General features: G+C 59.8%; 2 protein-coding genes across 21 annotated transcripts in view; both read left to right on the forward strand.

Annotated features, from left to right (window-relative positions):
- Nucleotides 1–12170, forward strand: part of ATOSB (atos homolog B) — a 37066-nt gene extending 24896 nt beyond the window's left edge. For 17 of the 20 annotated variants that reach the window (XM_083816813.1, XM_083816798.1, XM_083816797.1 and 14 more), the window contains 9 exons: nt 3840–3932; nt 4640–4841; nt 6362–7618; nt 8478–8536; nt 8837–8933; nt 9275–9433; nt 9695–9763; nt 10412–10617; nt 11214–12170. In XM_083816813.1, the coding sequence (XP_083672939.1) occupies nt 6539–7618; nt 8478–8536; nt 8837–8933; nt 9275–9433; nt 9695–9763; nt 10412–10617; nt 11214–11367 (1824 nt within the window). In that variant the 5' untranslated portion in view covers nt 3840–3932; nt 4640–4841; nt 6362–6538 and the 3' untranslated portion in view covers nt 11368–12170. Of the gene's footprint in view, nt 1–723; nt 1336–1360; nt 3054–3839; nt 3933–4639; nt 4842–6361; nt 7619–8477; nt 8537–8836; nt 8934–9274; nt 9434–9694; nt 9764–10411; nt 10618–11213 lie in introns of those variants that run through there. The other 3 variants (XM_083816802.1, XM_083816801.1, XM_083816805.1) reach the window with 3 other exon arrangements.
- An 88-nt stretch (nt 12171–12258) lies between these two features.
- Nucleotides 12259–18065, forward strand: STOML2 (stomatin like 2). The gene is made up of 10 exons (XM_083816823.1): nt 12259–12385; nt 12755–12907; nt 13246–13345; nt 14209–14267; nt 14628–14729; nt 15308–15442; nt 16174–16318; nt 16640–16719; nt 16939–17067; nt 17742–18065. The coding sequence occupies exons 1-10, from the start codon at nt 12353–12355 to the stop codon at nt 17871–17873; spliced, it is 1068 nt and encodes a 355-aa protein (XP_083672949.1). The 5' UTR covers nt 12259–12352; the 3' UTR covers nt 17874–18065.
- Nucleotides 18066–18177: the final 112 nt, after the last annotated feature.

Below are 18177 nucleotides of genomic sequence, written 5' to 3' on the forward strand. Positions count from 1 at the left end.
GTCCTCAACCTGGGCTGTCCTCCCGGTGAGCCGAGCGGCTGCTGCTGCGTGGGATTTCCCCGCTCTGCGTGCTGCGGGTTTCGTGGGCTCCCGGTTTGACGCCGTAGGCTGCATCGCGGAGGTTTGAGCCTGCTGGGCTGGGTGGGCAGGGGGTGCTGCCGGCTTTGGAGAGCAGCCCGATGGTCCTGCCGGGTGCTGAGCTGCCTTTCATTCTCTGACTCTTGCTTTCCTGGGGGAGAGGGGCAGCCGTGCATGGAGGGAAGGCTGCTGGGGACGGGGTTTGGGCAGGGGGGAAAGTCACACACAGGTGGCTGCCGTCGCCTGTAGTATCTGCCTGCAGACCCTGCCAGCCCCCTTCCCAGCCGCAGGCTATTGTCAGCATCGCTGATGCCGAGGCAAGGTGTTGGAAGAGATCTGGGTGCGGGGCGTCAGGTGGTGCGGGGGTAAAGCCTGCGGGCTTCCCGAGCTCCCGGGGGAGCTCTCATTGTGTTATCCCGGCTCGGCTGAGCGGGAGGGCTCGGACCCCACGTAGCCTCCCACGGCACCTGCCTGTGGGGATGGGGATGGGGAAGGCACCGTGGGGCAGACCCCAGCCCGTGACGGGGACGGGGGGCATCTGGGCACCTGGGAGCTCTGTCCCGGGGGGGTGCTGTCACCCTGCAGCGATGCGCTGGGAGGGTGTCCCCTCCTGCGGGCTGGGAGGGAGGGAGGGACAGTGCAATCGGGCAGAGGGAGGTGTGGGGTCTGTCCCTGGTGCTGTCCCTGGCGGTTTCCAGGAGCTCGCACTCCTGATGTGGGCACTGCCTCTTCCCGTCTGGGCTGGGGCTTCCTCCCTGCCATCAGCACAGGGGCCAGCACTAAGCGAGGCTCTGCAGCTGCGTAAATCTGGCACAGCAGCGGGCCTCCTTCAGAGCCCCCGAGAGCAGGGCTTGCCCTTGCAGCGGGGCAGGGATGCTCCCTCCCTCCGCACCCTCTCTCCTCCCCTCTCCCTCCTTTCCACCAAGCGTGAGCTCCTTCCTCCCCAGCCTGAAGCCCATTCATCTTTCCCTTCAGGCACCATTTGCTCCGGCAGCACCTCTCTAACTGCCTTCTCTCCAGGATTGCCGCCTCGCCCAGGGATGGTGCTGGAAGTGGTCCCCAGCCTCGCCTGTCCATATCCCTGCTGACAGCCGTGCACCTGATCTTGCAGGCCACAGAGAAACCATCCTCTGACGGCAGCATTGCTGCTGGTGCTGCCGTCCTTCAGGCGTGTGATGGGAACTTTCTGCCTGCCGGCGCTTCTCAGGCTCCGCTCTCAGCGTGTGCCAAGGACCTTGTGGCTTTACACGTCCAGTGGTTACGTTTTCTTCCTTTTTCTGGGTTCAGATAGGACTGGCAGAGCCCTGACTTATCCTCTAGGCAGTCACTTTCCAGCAGTTTCCGTTGCTTCTTCTCTTGCCTCGTGCTCTGCACGTACCACGGGTGATTCTCTGCCCTCCTGTAATGCCAGCCCCTCTCCTGCCTGAACCCAGGGAGGCTGCAAGGGTTTCCTCGGCTCTTCCCAGGACAGGGAGCAGAAGGCAGTATAAACACCAGCTTGGCATTGTTTTTGTTGTCCAAAAGGTGCAAGAAGGTCTCTCATCCGTGCCAGCCCACGGTCTTGGTGCTCTGCCCCAGGCAGCGGTGCTCAGACCTGGCCATGTGTCCCCTTGTCTCGCTGGCCTTGGGAAGCCGCGTGGGTCCCTGCTGGGGACCTACTGGGTCCCTTTGGGCACAGCTCTTGCTCTCCTCTCCCTGGTGTGAGGTACCCCTGTCCCAATGCTCTGCCCGTCCTGCCCCCAAATCACCCCCGAAGCTGCCCTTCCCCAGGTCTAGCCAGGCTGGGGGAAGAAGGGGAAGCTCTGGATCCTGGTGCGGGGAGACTCTGGCCAAACCACAGCAGGGCTGTGACCCTGGTGGCACCGCAGCACCGTAGAAGGGAATTTATTCTCCTTCAAAATGTGGTTGGTACAGGGGGAGCTCTGCCACACAGCAGCCATCCTGCTTGTCTGGATGCTGGGCTGGGGCAGATGACTGCCCTGCTGGCCCCATTGCTGTTGGAGTGGCCTGGGAGCTTGGTGTGAGCAGGGCAGAGAGCAGGAGGAGCTCTTGCCAGGCTTCCCCCTGCAGGCAAAGCCCATTCAGTCCATCTTAGAGCACTGGCATGAGCCAAAACACCAGCAAAATCACAGCTGCTTGGGCTTAGGAGGGACCAAACCTTTGGTGTGGGCACAGGGAGCCCCGGGTGGCACCTGTACAGCTCTGCGGGGCTGGGGAGGACCCAGACCTGCTCCTGTCCCATCCGGGCTGCCAGAAGCAGGGCTTCGGAGATGCCTGGCTCTGGGGGAAGAAGAAGGGAGAGATGTCCAGGTGATGTCTCCCTGTCCCTGCTGTAGGTGCGGTAGTTTGGGGTCCCTGTGTTGCTCTGTAGAGGGGCTGTAGGCTCCAGCTGGGTGCTGTAAGGGGCCCGTCCCTCCCAATGTGTTCAGGAAAGGAGCAGTGCTGTGCTCCTGCTGCTCCCTGTCCCAGCTGCGGGGCATGTGAGGGGGTCCCAGGTGTGCTTGAAGGTGCTTTTGGGGGTAGGCTGGGGAATCCTGGTGTTTCCCTGCACGGTTCATTTGGCAGCAGCATCTGGGTTGGCAAAACATGGTGCAGCCACTCAGGCTGGGGGTACACACTGCTGCCCGGTGACTGGCGTGGAGATCTCGGCTGGGGCAGGTTTGTGGTGTCAGCATCTCCTGATAGACTCCTTTCCTCCTGCAAGGGAGCTGCCTCTGGGGAGCAAAGGGCTCAGCCTGCCTGCCTGAGGACTTGGGAAGGGCTGTGGCTGCAGAGGGGCGTGGGTCAGAGAAAGAAAGGCGCAGGCTGAATCTGCACTTTTGTCCTGCGTGGACACGCACAGGAAGGATGTGGCTTTCTCCCGCCGCCCCATGCTGACTCTTGCCGCTGGTTTTTTGTTTCCCAGTGGCCAGGCGTGCCATGGAAGTCATGGTGCAGATCTGCCCCAGGATGGAGGAGGGAAGCAGCTACCTGTGGTGAGAGCTCTCCCCATCCCAGGCAGGCAGAGCACAGTGTGCCAACGCTGTGATGTCCTCCTGTGGCTGCAGGCACCCACATGCTCCTCTGCCGGCCTTCCTGCAGGGTGCCAGGAGGAGCTGAGCTTTACAAAGAGCTTTTGTCGAGGCTTGAGACCAGGGGGGTGGTTGTGCTGCAGCGTTGACTTGTCCTGCTGTGAGTGATCTGTGGGAGCTGGCGTGTTGCATCTCTGTTCTGGCTGCACGCTGGTGGTGCTCTTCCCCTGGCTCTGATGGAGGTGGCTTTTGGGCTGGTCTGCTCTCGGAGACTGGGACTAATTGCAAATCTTACTGGAAATGTAACGAGGGAACAGCAAGTTTTCTGTGGCAGTCAGGGTCAGGCCACATGTTCATTGTACCAATGCAGAATTTGCTGCACCAGGGTGCCAGAAGGAGGTGCAATGGGGTGTTTGGTGCCTCTGAGCATCCCTACAGGGATTTTGTTCATGTGCCTGGCCCTGCTGTTTCCAGCTTTCAGAGCACTGCTCGTGGTCAGATTGTTCAACAGGGCACAGACAGTGGCTGCCTGGAGGGAAGCTCCATGGCTGAGGCTTCATGGGGAGGGAGGTGCACGGTCCCCAGCGGTGGGCAGCACTTCCTCCTTCACCCAAAGCTTCCTAGGACTGCAAAGCTCCTGAGCAGCCCCATAACAGAGGGACTGAGGATGGAGGTGCCCAAAGGCTCCTGCCTGCTGTGTTGCACCATGAGCTGCTGCCTGGGTTAATTCTCCTCTTTGCCCTCTTCCAGGCATCAAAGCAGCAGTGCTGGTGGATCGTGACCACAACAGAGCTGTGTTGCATCTACAAATCTACTTCACACATCAAGGGTGCCTCTGAGCAGGTGAGTGCTGTGCACGTGGAAGGATTGCTGTCTTTGCTCTGGGGGAGGCTGATGGGAGGGCATCGTGCTCAGGGTAGTGAGGCTGCTGTTTTCCGCCATCCCTGCCATGAATCTCTTACCAGAGGAAAGCAATTTCAAGCCCTTTTCCTTGTCTGTATGGCCAGAAAGCGTCCTGTGCTGTGGGCAGATGGGGTGTACGGGCATGAGCCCGGTGGCTAGCTGGAAGCCCAGAGGCTGCCGGTGATCTGCAGCGTCTTGGAAGGCAGGCCATGGAATGATCACCAAAAAGAAGTAGAGATCTGTTCCTATACGCAGGTTTTCATGCAGGAAGGCAAGCAAAAGGGGTGTAAAGGACAAGCAAGATATGAGAGTTTACAGCTTAGCTTAAAGTATTTGTGGCTTAAATGGAAAGTAAAGTGAAAATACTGCCTGAGGTGACCTATAGATTCATGTGACCTTTGGATCTGGGAGAGGCTGAACTTCAGTACTGCCTTCTCTGCCTGTTTGACCCTGTGGGCAGGCAGCACCAGGCTTTGGGCAACCTGGGCTGGTGGGAGGTGTCCCTGCCCATGGCACGGGGCTTGGAACGGGGTGATCTTTAAGGTCCCTTCCAACCCAAACCATTCCGTGATTCCAGCCTCCTGCCCTGCTCTTGGTGAGCCTCTGAATCTCACCAGCCCTCCATCTCCCCCTTTCTTTGCCCTCAGAGCTGCTGTGGAGACTGAAGAGCTGGAGAGGACGGCGCAGAGGTTCGGAGGCACACCGTGATGGTGGGAGCCATTCCACGGCAGCCACGCCGCTTCTGGGGGGTGCCTGGCTGGCAGGTGTCTTCAGCGAGCTGTGCCAACGACAGCCCACGGCGGGACGGGGAGGTTGATCCGGAGCACGGTGGGGTTCTGCTGCAGAGGGGTGAGTGTGGGGGCAGCCAGGACGGGCTGCAGCATGGGGGTTACGCAGCCCCAGAGAGGGGATGAGGTTGGAAGGGACCTCTGGGTCCATCTGGTCCAACCCCTGCCCAAGCAGGGACACCCAGAGCAGGGTGCCCAGGACCACGTCCAGGTGGCTTAGCCTTCTCCCCTCCAGGTTGAGCAGTCCCAGCTCTCAGCCTTTTTTCATAGGAGAGATGCTCCAGTCCCTTAATCATCTTAGTGGCCCTTTGCTGGACCCTCTCAGGTGTGGCCTCACCAGTGCTGAGCAGCGGGGACCTGCTGACCTCCATCGACCTGCTGGCACTGTTCCACATAATGCAGCCCAGGATAGCATTAGCCTCTTTGTGGCAAGGGCACACCACTCCCTTGTGGTCAAATTGGTGCCCACCACGACTCTCAGGGCCTTTTCAGCAAAGCTGCTGTTTAGGCATTTGGCCTCCAGCACCTACTGGTGCGTGGGGACACCTTTTGTTGCTTCTCTTGAAGCCCCTGGCCTCAACTACCCTAGCCTGGCACCTTCTCATCCCCATCACAGCGGGGATCAAAATACCAATGGTGGCCTCAGTCTCCAGATGGCCTTGACCTGCTTGGAGAACTGCTTCCCCTGTTGCACGCCTGCCCCCGAGCCTTTGTTCCACAGGAGCGGAGAGAGCTGCCGGGACAGGCAAATGGCTGTTTGTCAGGCTCTGAAGCTCCGTGGTGGGCCAGTGAATTTTCAGTAGACATCCCATCTCCTCTCCTCTTGCAGACATTTTAGGGTTTATTGTGCCAGACAGCTCACGGCCAGGATTCTCAAAACCCTGAAACTGGGCTGAAAATGGAAATAGAAGCCTTGTGCTGCATGAAGGAGGCTGAGTCCTCGAAGCAGGCGGGGATGGGTGGTATGGATGGTGTGGATGGATGGTGCAGGTACCCGTGGTGGGCTCTGCAGCCCCTGGTGCCACCCAGCTGTTTCAGGACTCTGGTCCAAGCTGGCAGAGCTAACTGTGACAATAATTCAGGTTCCCCCATGTTGCACAGAGGAGTTCTTGTCCCCACTGTGGGGCTGGCAGCCTCGAAGCCAACCCTGCCTCCTTTAGCGCATGCGGCTGGGGCTGGTTTCTTTGGCAAGCGCGCCGAGGTCTGTTTGCTGTTGCCCAGAGGGGTGATTACAGTCCAGAGCCCCGGGACTGGTCTGACCTGCCTGACTCCTGTGCTCCAGAGCAGCACGAGCACGTCAGGTCCCTGACAGAGGGCAGGCCCCTTTCTCCTCACTTGTACAGACTTGTCCCTTGTAGCCTCCAGCCCAGCTGGAGACTCCTCTCTGTGCCCAGGCCGGGAGGGAAGTGCTGATCCTGGAGGTGGGTGATGCTGTGGGGTTCCTTGCAGAAGCCACACCGGGCTGGTTCCTCTTCCCGTCCCCGGGGAGGGAGGTCTGAGCAGGGCTGCCCACCTCCCACAGCTCCAGAAGGCAGGACGAGGACCCTGATCCCGGCTGACCTCTCTCCTCTCTCTTTCCAGATGCTGCGCTGCAGCACATCCCGTAACGGGGGGCTCACTTGGACGTCCTGAGGGAGAGGGTCCAGCTCCTGCCCCTGCCCTCTCACCGTCACCTGTGGCACTTTACAGTCCCCCTCCTGCTGCTGCATGGGCTGTCCTGGCTCCAGCTCCTCGTGGGGCCCAGCCAAGTGAGGCTCCATGCGGCACATCCACGCGGAGACGTCCCTGCCCCCGGAACCCAGCGCGGACTCCGGCCTGCCCCGACCCAGCGGAGAGGCGGCCTTGGAGCCTTCCTCGCAGCGCTGCACCCACCACGGCATCCTCATGGGCTACAACGAGACGGAGATCAAACGCCAGAAGGTTTACCAGGTCTCCATCTTCTCCCATCTCTCCAGCTCCTCCGAGAGCACGGAGCAGCGGGCAGGCAGCCGGCCGGCTGTCAAGAGGGGCTACCCCGAGCAGCGAACTCCGGAGGGGGTGCGGGATCCCAAACGAACTCACTGGGGTGGCGGGGGGGTGGACGGCAAGTGCGACAGGGGCCCCGGGCAGGCTGCCCTGGAGGATGACGATACCTTCGAGGACGGTCTGCTGGTGGAGGAGCTCTCCCTGTGCGGCTCTGCCCAGCACTTCTCCCATAGCGGGCTGCGGGTGGTGGAGCACCGGTGCGAGGGCAGCCCCAGCCGCAGCCCCAAGGCCAGCAGAGAGGACAAGCCGCAGGATGCCTCCTCCTCCTCCAGGCCTCAGCACATCGCTTGCAGTACTTTGCACACGAGAGATGGTTGTCCCGTCCCGCCGGGGGATCAGCCCGCGGACTGCGGGGAGAACGGGGAGCGGGCGAGTGGCCACAACCTACTTGACCTTGATTTGCACAATATTGCACAAACGTCCCAGCTGGACTCTGGTGGGAGGAGAGAAAAGCCAGGGAGCAGCCCTGCTCAGAGCAGCAGGGCTAGCGGAGGAGAGGAATGGCCAGTGGCGGCCAACGGGTGCAAGGAGCCCCCGGCTCCGCAGGCAGTGCTCAGCCCCGAGCCTGGCAGCCTGAGCTCCCTGGAGAAGACGCCTTGCGGGAGCAGCCGGGTCAGCGGCAGCAGCTGCCCGGCCAAAAGGAAGCTGCTGCCCGCTGGTGAGGTTGTGGCCGACTCCTGCTCCGAGGATGAGAGCCTGTCCTCACCGGTGAGGAAGAAGAGGGCCCTGCCGTGCCACCCGGTGCCCACAGCCTGCCGCAGCACCGACGCCAAGGGGGCCCCTTTCTGGAACCACCTGCTCCCTGCCGCCAAGGTGAGCGTCGCTGAGGGGTGGGAGGAGGCAGGGAACAGCCTGGAGACACCCAGAGCTGTCCCTCTTGGGCACATGGCCCACGGTGGCACGGCGCCTTGTCCTGTCCCAGTGCCACAGCGCAGTGGATAGTCACGAGCCCTGGGACATGTCTGTTGCCTGCCGCCGATACGACAAAAGCGGAGGCACCCTGGCTTGTTGCTGCTCAGAGCCAGGATGTGCTGTGCATGGGACACAGCTCCATCCCGGTCCACGTGGCCTTTTGGTGACTGTCCCCCAGCCTGGCTGCCCCCAGCACTGCCCTTACAGAGTGAGGTCCTCCAGCAGCTTCCCTCAGTTTTCCAGCCCAGTCATGCCAGCTAGCTCCATCACCCCTTTGTGTTGTGCTGCCCTTTGTGTGGCTTCCAGAAAGGAAAACCCCTGAAAAGGGGGGCACTTTTAAAAGGAAGCAGCAGTGAGGCCCTGGTTTTAATCCCCCACCCTACAGCTGTAGGAGCCTGGCTGTGGGCAGCCCGACCATTTGCCCAGACTTTGCATGAATCGCCTTGGGATAGGACTTCTCCCAGACTGGCCAGGGAGCTTTGTTGTATGTGTTACTGTTCCTTAAATGTGGTTTATGGGGTGGGAGGCTGCGTGCTGCACCCTTGTCTAGGGTTTTGTCACCACTTTCCTCAGCAGAGTCACTTTGGGAGGGGAAAGACCTGCCCTGGCAGCCAGGTCTGGGTTTGGGCAGCTCTGCATCCTCTCCATGCTTCACGCTGCCCCACATGCCATCCCAGCAGGGATGTGAGGCAGGGCAAGAGCTGGTGCACAGTCCCCATTTGGTGCCCTAACACATTCCTTGGTTTCATGTCCCTTCCAGAGCTCTGCAGATTGCACTGCGGTCGGGAGGAGGCTGAAGAGCGGGCTGCGCCTCAAATCGTGAGTGTCCCAGCGGCTCCTGCCTCGCAGCAGGTCCGGGGTGCGCAGTGATCCCAGCACCCTACAGCCTGCTGTGGGGCAGATGGGTTGGGTTGGGTTCCTGGGCATCTCCCCTCCACAAGACTCCGGGCTGTGGGGTGGAGGGAGGCTGCTCCTGGGGTTAGGAAAATGGTTCAACTTCTACCAGGGAAAGGGGTGGAGGGAGGGACATGTCTCCATCTCCAACAGGGGAGAGGGATCTGCACCCCCAGGGAGATGTGCTCTCTGGTCCCACACTGATTCTTGCTCTCCTCTCCCAAGGCGACATCTCCGGAGCAGCCTCCGGAGGGGAACCCGCCCCTCTGCAGCACCCTGGGCCACCACCACCGTCAGCCACGCTCTGCTGGGCAACTTTGAGGTAACAGCACCCACGCGGTGATGGCCTGCTGGGGAGGGAGGTGGGTCGCAAGGGCTCGGGCTGGGTTGGCATCGGGCTGGGAGAAGCTGAGCCCAACGGGAGCCGGCTGCTTTCTGTGGCAGTTGGTATGGGGCTGGGTTGCTTGTCACCAAGGGCCTCGTGCACGTTGGCTGTGTGACGTGGCAGCTGCTCACCGCCAGGACAGCTCAAACAGCAGGTTCTTCTCCGTGACAGAAGGCTGGTTTGAGGCCACCTATGGCTGGATGGGATCTGTCTCTGAAAAAGCAGCGAGGGTCCCTTTTGGGCAGCCTCCAGTCCCTAACGCTTCCCTCCTCTTTCAGGAGTCCATCCTGAAGGGGCGCTTTGCACCGTCAGGACGCATCGAGGGGTTCACAGCAGAGATTGGTGCCAGCGGCTCCTACTGCCCCCAGCATGCCACTCTGCCTGTGGACGTCACCTACTTTGACATCTCTGAACACAGCGCGCCCTCACCTTTCCTGGTACGTGCACATGAGCTGGGCTCGTGGGGGAGATGAGTGAGGGGCTGTGTCCAGACACTGCATGTCCTCCGGGGCTGCTCTTCTCTGGAGAGCTCGGCTCAAGCAGCCACACGTCTGAGGAAACCACCAGCTATGCCAGGAGCAACAGTTAACCTGCAAAGCAAAGAGAAAGTGGGGTCTTGGCCCCATGCTGCATCCCAGCTGGGCTTTCCGTGGGCTTTTTCTCTCTCTCTCTCACACATGCTGTTTATTTTGCCCCAGGGAGTGATTGACTTGGAGGCCTTGGGAAAGAAGGGTTACAGTGTCCCCAAAGCTGGAACCATCCAAGTGGTGAGTGGTAGCTGGGCTCCTGTTGCTCCCTGGGGTGGAGTTATCCATTATCACAGAATCTTAGAACGGCTTGGGTTGGAAGTAACTTCTAATTCCACCCCGCTGCCATGGGCAGGGACACCTCCCAGCAGCCCAGGTTGCTCAAAGCCCCATCCAGCCTGGCCTTGAGCGCTGCCAAGGATGGGACAGCCACAGCTTCTCTGGTATTGTGCTGCTTAGCTGGGGCAGCAGCCAGAAATCTTTGTGCAGAGGAGTAGCATGGCCACCAAGAAAGCACAGTGAAGGGAGCACAGGACCCCTAGGGTGCTGGCAGGAAGACAAGGGGGCAGGAGATGTGGGGAAGGATGAGGCTGGTGGGGTGTGTATGTGCAGTGGGGATGGGATGGGAACATGGGAGTAGAGGTGGGAGGAGAGGATGTAGCTGTGGGCCAGCTCTGAGTGACCTGTGCTGGTTGTTCTGTGAGGGACACGGACTGGACAAGAGCCGAGCCTCAGGCAAAGCCCCTTGGGGCTGGTGTGCGGCAAGGACAACTCTTCTGGTCCCTTGTGTCCTCTGTTGTTGCCCCCAGACACCCCAGCCCTGTCCTATGGATCTGTTCCTGGGCCCTTGCCACTCTGACCCCCCACCCACCCATCCTCTACCCCCAGACCTTATTTAACCCCAACAAGACTGTGGTGAAGATGTTCTTGGTGACGTACGACTTCCAGGACATGCCGGCCAACCACATGACCTTCCTGCGCCACCGCATCTTCCTGGTGCCTGTGGGGGAGGAAGAAGGGGCCACCGTGGCCCCCAGCGAGCCACCGGGCACCAGCCCGCCCCGCAGGGTCCTCTGCTACCTGATGCACCTGAGGTAGGGCATATGGGGTGGGATGGAGACCTGTCCTGGGCTCCCAGACCCCCTTCACCTATGTCCCTGCTTCCCCCAAACTTGCAGCCCCCTCTGGGGTGGCAGCCTGACCCCATAGCCTTGGGGAGGAGTAGGAACCAGCTGCTATTTGCACTGGAAGGGCTGCAGGGAGCTGTTGTCCTGCCTGATGACAGCCACCTCTGTCCCTCTGAAGGTAAACAGAGCGTGGCCACTTTGACCAGGGGCCACAGGAGGGGAAGGAGTTGTGTCCCCAGCTCCTGATGAGGCTGTGTTGCCCATGCTTGCAAGTCTGAGGCTCTTCCACAGAATCACAGAGTCATTAGGGTTGGAAAAGCCCTCCAAGATCATCTGGTCCAACCACCCCCCTACCCCCAATATCACCCACTAAGCCCTGTCCCTAAGCACTACGTCCACCCTTTCCTTGAACACCCCCAGGGATGGTGATACCACCACCTCCCTGGGCACCCCTTCCAATGCCTGACCGCTCTTTCTGAGAAGAAATTTCTAATTTCTAACCTGAACCTCCCTGGTGCTACTCAGGGCCATTCCCTCTAGTCCTATCACTAGTCTCCTCCCAGGTTTCACAGCTCCAAGTCGGGGAAGATCTACCTTCACGACGACATCCGGCTGCTTTTCTCCCGCAAGTCGATCGAGGTCGACTCGGGGATCCCCTATGAACTGAAATCTTTCACGGAGATGCCAAGGAACCCCTGCTACTCGCCCTGGGCCTGACCTTCTCCCTCGCCCCGGGGCTGCCGGGGAGCTCCCAGCCCCATGCTTCGGGGAGAGATGAGTAAAGGAGAGATGAAGCGCTGCCACCTCCTCACCCACCCTGATGTCATGGCTGTGCCCCCCGCCATCACCGAAGGGGCTTCAGGAGGAGGGACAGCCCCAGCACCCCAGGGACATGCCCAGGGCTTTTGCCAGTGCTGCTCCGAGCTGGGAGGCATGGCTGGAGGCGAGGGGGGAGGCTGCTTGTGCCCATCCCCGGGGCACGAGCGGAAAGCGTGGAAAGTTTGGAAAGTTTGTATTTATTAGTATTTATTGTCACTGGGGGGGTGGAGGATCGGGGGCGCTGCTCTTCCCCTACAGGTGCGGGATGAGGCCCCAAACAGCGGGGGCTGCACCCCCAGCCCCATGGGGCTGCCAGGGGCCAGCAAGGGTGGCCGTGTCCCCCTGTGGAGGGAGCGGGCGGCCGAGTTGTCAGCGGGGGGGGGCTCTGTTAAAAGCCAGTGGCGAGGCTGAGACTCGCTGGGCGCCATCTCGGTGGTGGCTGAAACATCGTGGGGGGGGCGTGCTGGTGAATCCCCTCACCCCTGCGGCTGGGGAATGACAGAGGAAGGGGGCCAGACCCGGGCCAGCCTGGAGCAAGGGAGCCCCGCGGGTCGCCGTGTGTGTGGGGGGGAGATAAATTTGGGGTGGGGGGAGAGACGGGGGGGGGGGGGGGCGGGCCGCCTCAGCAGCGAGCTGCCCCCCTGCCGGAGCGCCGCACCGGTACTTCTGTGTTGGGTTTTATTTAATAAACGTTTGGAGACCGAGCCCGGCCTCACCGCTTCCCTGAGGGAATGAGGAGCGGGGCGGGGGAGGGACACGAAGGGGAACCAAGGCGAGGGGCCGCTGAGGCGGGCCGGGAGGCGGCGGGAGGGCTCCGGAAGAGGCGGCGCTGCCCGGGGAGGTTCCGGGGCGGCGGGCGGGGAGCGGCGGCGCTGAGGGAGCGATGCTGGGCCGGGCAGGGCCCGGGCTGCTGCGGGTGCGGCCGGGGCCGGGCACCGCTGAGGGGTCGGGGGGCGGCGGGTGGGGGAGAACCGCGGGGTAACGGAGCTGGGGGGCCGGGAGGGTCTCGGGGATGGGGGGGGCGGAGGGTTGTGGCCCCCTACGAATAAAGCGGGGTGTGAGGGAAGGGGCTGGGGGGGAGCTCCGGAGCCGGGGGGAGCCCCGTGAACAGCCGTGGTGCACAGACCCAGTCCCCTTTGGACAGTACGCGTGCCCTGAGGGTGCTGGCTGCGAGCCTGGAGGGGGAGCAGGGGGAGGAAGAGGAGGAGGGTGAGGAGGGCGGTGGTGGCTGGCGGGGGGCTGCCCGCCCGCCGCTGGGCTCCATCCCTTGCCTTCGGTCCCGCAGCGCGCCCAGCAGCTGAAGCGTTCGGCGTGGCTGGCCCCGGCACCGCAGCGGCTGAACTCCGGCCTGCCCGTCAACATCGGGGTGCTCTTCGTGCCGCAGCAGGAGGCTTGGGTGGTGGAGAGGATGGGCAAGTTCCACCGGATCCTCGAGCCCGTAAGGAGCTGATTTTCTGCCCTTCTGGGCCTGGCAGGTTGTTGTCGCTGCGGCGAGGCGCGTGCTTCGCACGAGGAATCGGGATGGTTGGAGCACCCGTGCTTATTCTGTCAGGCTGCGATCCTTTTAGGTGCCCGCAGTCTAATTTCCTTTAAAATTGTGTGTTAAAAGCAGTGAGAAACCTAAACTCACCACGTTTGTTCTGCCCGAAGCATCTGCAGCATGTCGCGTACTTGGGCTTTGTTTGTTCCTCTCTCTCTAGGTTGTCTGAGCTCTTTGGGTGGGAAAACTTCTGCCTGGCTTCAGGGCTCAGCTGCCTGGTCTCACCTTTTTCGCAGGGTTTGAATTTCCTCATCCCTTTGCTGGATCGGATTCGTTACGTTCAGAGTCTCAAAGAAATTGTCATTAATGTCCCAGAGCAGTCAGCTGTCACCCTAGGTAAGGAAAAGGTTCTGTCTCCTGCCCTTTCCCTTTCCCTGCATCTGTGGTGAACAACGGACAGCTCAAGGATGAGAGGAAATGTCCCAGACTCCTAGAATCGTAGAATCATTAAGGTTGGAAAAGACCTTCAAGATCATCTGGTCCAACTATCTCCTTACTACCAACGTCAACCACTAAACCATGTCCCTAAGCACCACGTCCAACCTTTCCTTGAACACCCCCAGGGGCGGTGACACCACCACCTCCCTGGGCAACCTGTTCCAATGCCTGACTGCTCTTTCTGAGAAGAAATGTCTGTGGACTCAGACTTGCCCATACCCATGACACTATGACCAGCAGAACCCCTGGACGTCCCGTGTGCCCCTCTGCGCTGCTCCACTTCTTGCCATGATGAATACGGCAGGCAATAATCAATTTTTTAGATTTCAAAAGTTTTCATGTGTTGAACCAGGAAAAATCTTCCCTGTGATTTTGTAAATGACATACAAAAATTTTGTATCTGGTTGGTGGACTTGTCTGTTATAACTCTAGTGTTAAGTTTCTTTTTTTTCCTCTTCCTAAATCTTTTACCTGTTAAGATAGCTACAGCATTAAATGTTTTGATCTTGACACCTGGAGGTTTCTGGTGTATTTAAAAGTCAGAGTGAGACATTTTGTAGAGAATGTAGGGATCCTTCTTACAAAGCATTTTAAACAAGGAGATCTATTTCAGCTAATCCCTCTCTCTGTGCCACACTGTTGACAACAGGAAGGAGAGGAATGACTGCCCAGCTCTGCTAATTCTGTCAGGGGAGAGGGGGGCTGCCATGCCTTTTCTTTTCTGCTTTGGTAAACAGGATGTGTCATTCTTTTCCTGGCAGATAACGTCACGCTGCAGATTGATGGAGTGCTCTATCTGCGGGTCATGGACCCCTACAAGGTACCATCCCTGCTGTACTGGGGCCCAGCTTGACCCTGGAGGCACGAGGCAGCTTGCAGCCTCCAGCACCCGTGGCGGTGCCCTGCAGGCTCTGCATGTGCAGCCTCACACAGCCGGCCACCATGGCCAGCCTCTCCTGGCCTTCTTCTCTCTGAGATGCATGCTCCAGCCTCTGTCGGGCTTGCTGTGCTCCACAAGCGGGTGGGTTGCGTTCCCTGGGACTGCTCTCATGGAGGAGGAGGTTGATGGGGGTGTCTGTGGCCAGTTTTTCATGTTAGCACAACCTTTCCTCACCTTGCCTCTTTCGAGATCCCTTTCAGCAACACCACAGGCTCTCTTGTTTTTGCTTTTGCTCCCCAGGCCAGTTACGGGGTGGAGGATCCTGAATATGCCGTGACCCAGCTGGCCCAGACCACCATGAGATCTGAACTTGGCAAACTCTCCCTCGACAGAGTATTCCGGGTGAGCAGGGAAGGTGGATACCAGCGCTGCCAACATCTGGCAGCATCTCGAAACCCTGCAGGGCCTGTACGGCCAGGCTGATACGTATAACACTAACATGCCCTTTGCTTTGATGGCGTCTGGCCTCTGTTTCAATCAACCTGTTTGTGAATCCTTGGAGATGGGTCTTGCCTTGGATCTTTTTGGCCAATGTCCACACCCAGCTGGCGTGACTGTGTTTCTCTCAAGTCAGCTACACTTTGCTTAGGCCCAGTGATGAGTGTCCTGGCTGACCTGGTTCAGGGGGGCTGTAACCCTTGTGCTGCATTTACTGGACAGAAGCAGGAGCGTTTGTGTTCCTGGGACATCTCTGTATCCAGGTGTAGACCAGATGCTTGTATCAGCAATTTCGATTTGGGGCACTGCCCTTTCTAGGAGAGGGTGACCCCTCCGAGAGATGTGGAAAGCGTCTTGCCCTGCCCTACACTTCCAGAGTTGGGGATTTTCTGGACGAGATGAGGTGTCTGTTTCATTTCCGACCCCTGTCTCATGCTAAGCACCTCTCCTTTGTTCTCTGCTGTTTCTTTTGTACCTGCCAGGAGCGTGAGTCCCTCAATGCCAACATAGTGGATGCAATCAACCAAGCCTCAGACTGCTGGGGCATCCGGTGTCTGCGCTACGAGATTAAGGACATCCACGTGCCCCCCCGGGTGAAGGAGTCCATGCAGATGCAGGTTCGGCTCTCTGGGTGGGCGATCTGGAATGAGAGGGAAGTTTCCTCTTCCATGAAGCATGTCTGTTCTCCATCCAGAGCTGGCAGCACTCTGGGCCGTCCTGCAGGGAGGGATGCCTGTTGGCACTTTGTCTGTGAACACACAGCTATTGAGTAAATAATTCCCATTCTTATTTCTGCAGTGGTGGCCCCTTCCTGGTACATGCAAGCTCTGCCAGCTCTCTTTAAAATCCCCGGGGCCTGCTGGGCTCTGCAGGAAGCAGATCCCAGAGCTGGAGGTCTCCCCTTGAGAAAAACGGAGTGCCAGAGCCCAGGGCAGGCTTGGAAGGGGAGGAGGGGAAGCGAGCTGGCCTGTTAGATGTGGACCAGACTGAGGAGGGTTGTGTGGGCTGGTGGGTGCTCTTGGGAGCAGTTTCTGTGAGCTGGTGGTGCCCAGCGGCGTTACAGCAAGTGCCCCACATGGAGTCAGTGTGGTATATTGTGAGCAGCATGCCCGGGACCAGGGCAGTGTGGCGTGTTGTGGTTTGTGCTCACTGCTGCAGCAAACTGCATCTGGGAAGCAGAACCAGCCCTCGCTGGGGATCACTCAGAGTTTTGTAGCTGTCTTCTTACCCTTTGCTAAGTTGCACTTGCACAGTAGGGACGTAGAAGTGTGTCTTTCCTGCGCTTGCCCCATGGGTGGGATTCCCCCAGAGTGGCTGTGGCAGGCAGGCATCTGACCTGTGTTTGCAGGTGGAGGCAGAGCGACGGAAGCGTGCGACAGTGCTGGAGTCAGAGGGGACGCGGGAATCTGCTATCAATGTGGCTGAGGGGCAGAAGCAGGCCCAGATCCTGGCGTCGGAAGCCGAGAAGGCTGAGCAAATCAACAAAGCTGCTGGTAGCACCTTTGGCTAGAACGTGCCTTGAACACCAGGGGATCTGCGCCCCTCTGTATCGAGGGGTGATGCTCCCTGGGAGCGGATTGCACTGCTGTGAGCCCGGCTGCCTCAGCTGCTCTCATTCCTCCCTGCTGGGACCCTCGGGCTGTGCTGCAGCTGGTGTTGCTTCCCCACAGCCTGGGGCAGCCGGAGAGGTGTTGCAGAACAATTGTAGTGCTATTGTTAGGGAAAAGGAGGCGTTGCATGCACCACATTTTCTTGATGCACTTCTTGCAAACATGTTGCCGCTGTTCTGATGTGCGTTCCGTGCTTCGTTGCAGGAGAAGCCAATGCCATGCTGGTCAGGGCCAAGGCCAAGGCCGAGGCCATTCAGCTCCTGGCGGCTGCCTTGGCCCAGCAGGTGAGTGAGGGCTCCTTGGGGCAGCCAAAGCTTTGGTGCCAGCACGGGGAGGTGATCCCAAAGCTGGGGTGGCACCTGGCTTTCTCGCAGATGCCCCCTGGCATCTTAGTGAAGAGTTCTGCTGACATCTGGGGCAGGCTGGGGATGCGGGCACGGCTGAGCTCTCGGTGGTGCGTGACTCAGCCTCCTTCCTGATGAGCCTTGGCTGTCTCTCTGCAGCATGGCAGCGCGGCTGCCTCCCTCTCTGTGGCCGAGCAGTACGTGAGCGCCTTCTCCAAGCTTGCCAAAGACTCCAACACGGTCCTGCTGCCAGCCAACACCGGCGACATCACCCACATGGTCGCACAGGTCAGTGTCAAAGGAGGGACCCTGCCTCTCGTCAGAGGCTGAGGGAGGTGAAGGTCACAGCCCCTGTGGGGAAGGTGATGGTGCTGGGAGAGAAGAGACGTGGACATGAGGAGGAATTTGGCCCAGTGGGTGGGTGTGAAATAGAAGGTGTGGGCTAGGGAAGCTGCTTTGCAGCATCCTGTGGGAACAGGAGGGTCTCTGTTGTGGCAGCCCCTGGCTGTGGGACTGGCCTGAGCCAGCTTGCAGCTGTAGGAGACAGCACCCTTCTTATCATGCCAAAATAAGCTGGCAAAAATACGAGATGAGTGATGACTTTCTGTCTCTTTGAGGTGGAAGTTTGCCTCTTCCCTCTCCGTCCCTGTGACCAAAGAGGGCTGAACAGGGATTTGGGTCAGCTTCTGAAGGCACCGCTGTGCACTGGCAGGAGTCCCCCATGGGGCTGTCTGATACTGTGGTGTAGCACGGCAACGTCAGGACCTTGAACAAAGCCCCTTTAGAGTCCTCTGTGGCCCTGCCTACCTTGTGAGACCTGCCCTGTCCCAGCCCTGTGTGTGTCCTGTCAAGAGTTGCCACAGCCCCGCAGCATGGACATTTCCCGCTGCCCCACAGGGCCTTCCCAGTCCCTGTAAGCGTGCGTTGTCTCTCCTCCCTGATGTCTCTTTCATTCCCTGCAGGCCCTGGGCATATACACCACGCTGACCAAGACGCAAGCTGTGAAGACTCAGGATGAAATAGCTCCAGCCCACGGGGACCCCCAGCCCCCCAGCACGGAGGTGCTGAAGGCAGAGCAGGCGACCTCCAGCTAGCGGGGCCTGGAGGACACTGGACACGCCGACAGCGCAGCACCCGCGAGAGAGGGGACACTAGCTCAGGGCCTGCCGGGCTGTGGAGAGCCCTGTTCTGCTGCCCTCCCCAGTGGGACTCTCTTCTTCTTCCCTTGGCCCTAATTTTGTATTTGGATTAAATCATGTAATAAATAGTACTGGTGCTGCAGCACATCCTCGTGGTGCTCAGGGCTGTGTATCAACACGGAAGGACGCCGCACGAGGTGATGTTCATCCCGAGCAACTCGGGGGCCGGGATAATCTGCAAGAGGATTGCTCTGTGGGG

Source organism: Anser anser, assembly GCF_964211835.1.
Source record: "Anser anser genome assembly, chromosome: Z".
In the NCBI taxonomy this organism is placed as follows: Eukaryota; Metazoa; Chordata; class Aves; order Anseriformes; family Anatidae; genus Anser; species Anser anser.

Bases quoted from the DNA above. Each gene is read 5' to 3' on its own strand.
- STOML2 (XM_083816823.1), top strand. From the start codon at position 12,353: ATGCTGGGCCGGGCAGGGCCCGGGCTGCTGCGG. The intron at 12,386-12,754 runs GTGCGGCCGGGG...TCGGTCCCGCAG, and splicing joins CAGGGCCCGGGCTGCTGCGG to CGCGCCCAGCAGCTGAAGCG. The intron at 12,908-13,245 runs GTAAGGAGCTGA...CCTTTTTCGCAG, and splicing joins TCCACCGGATCCTCGAGCCC to GGTTTGAATTTCCTCATCCC.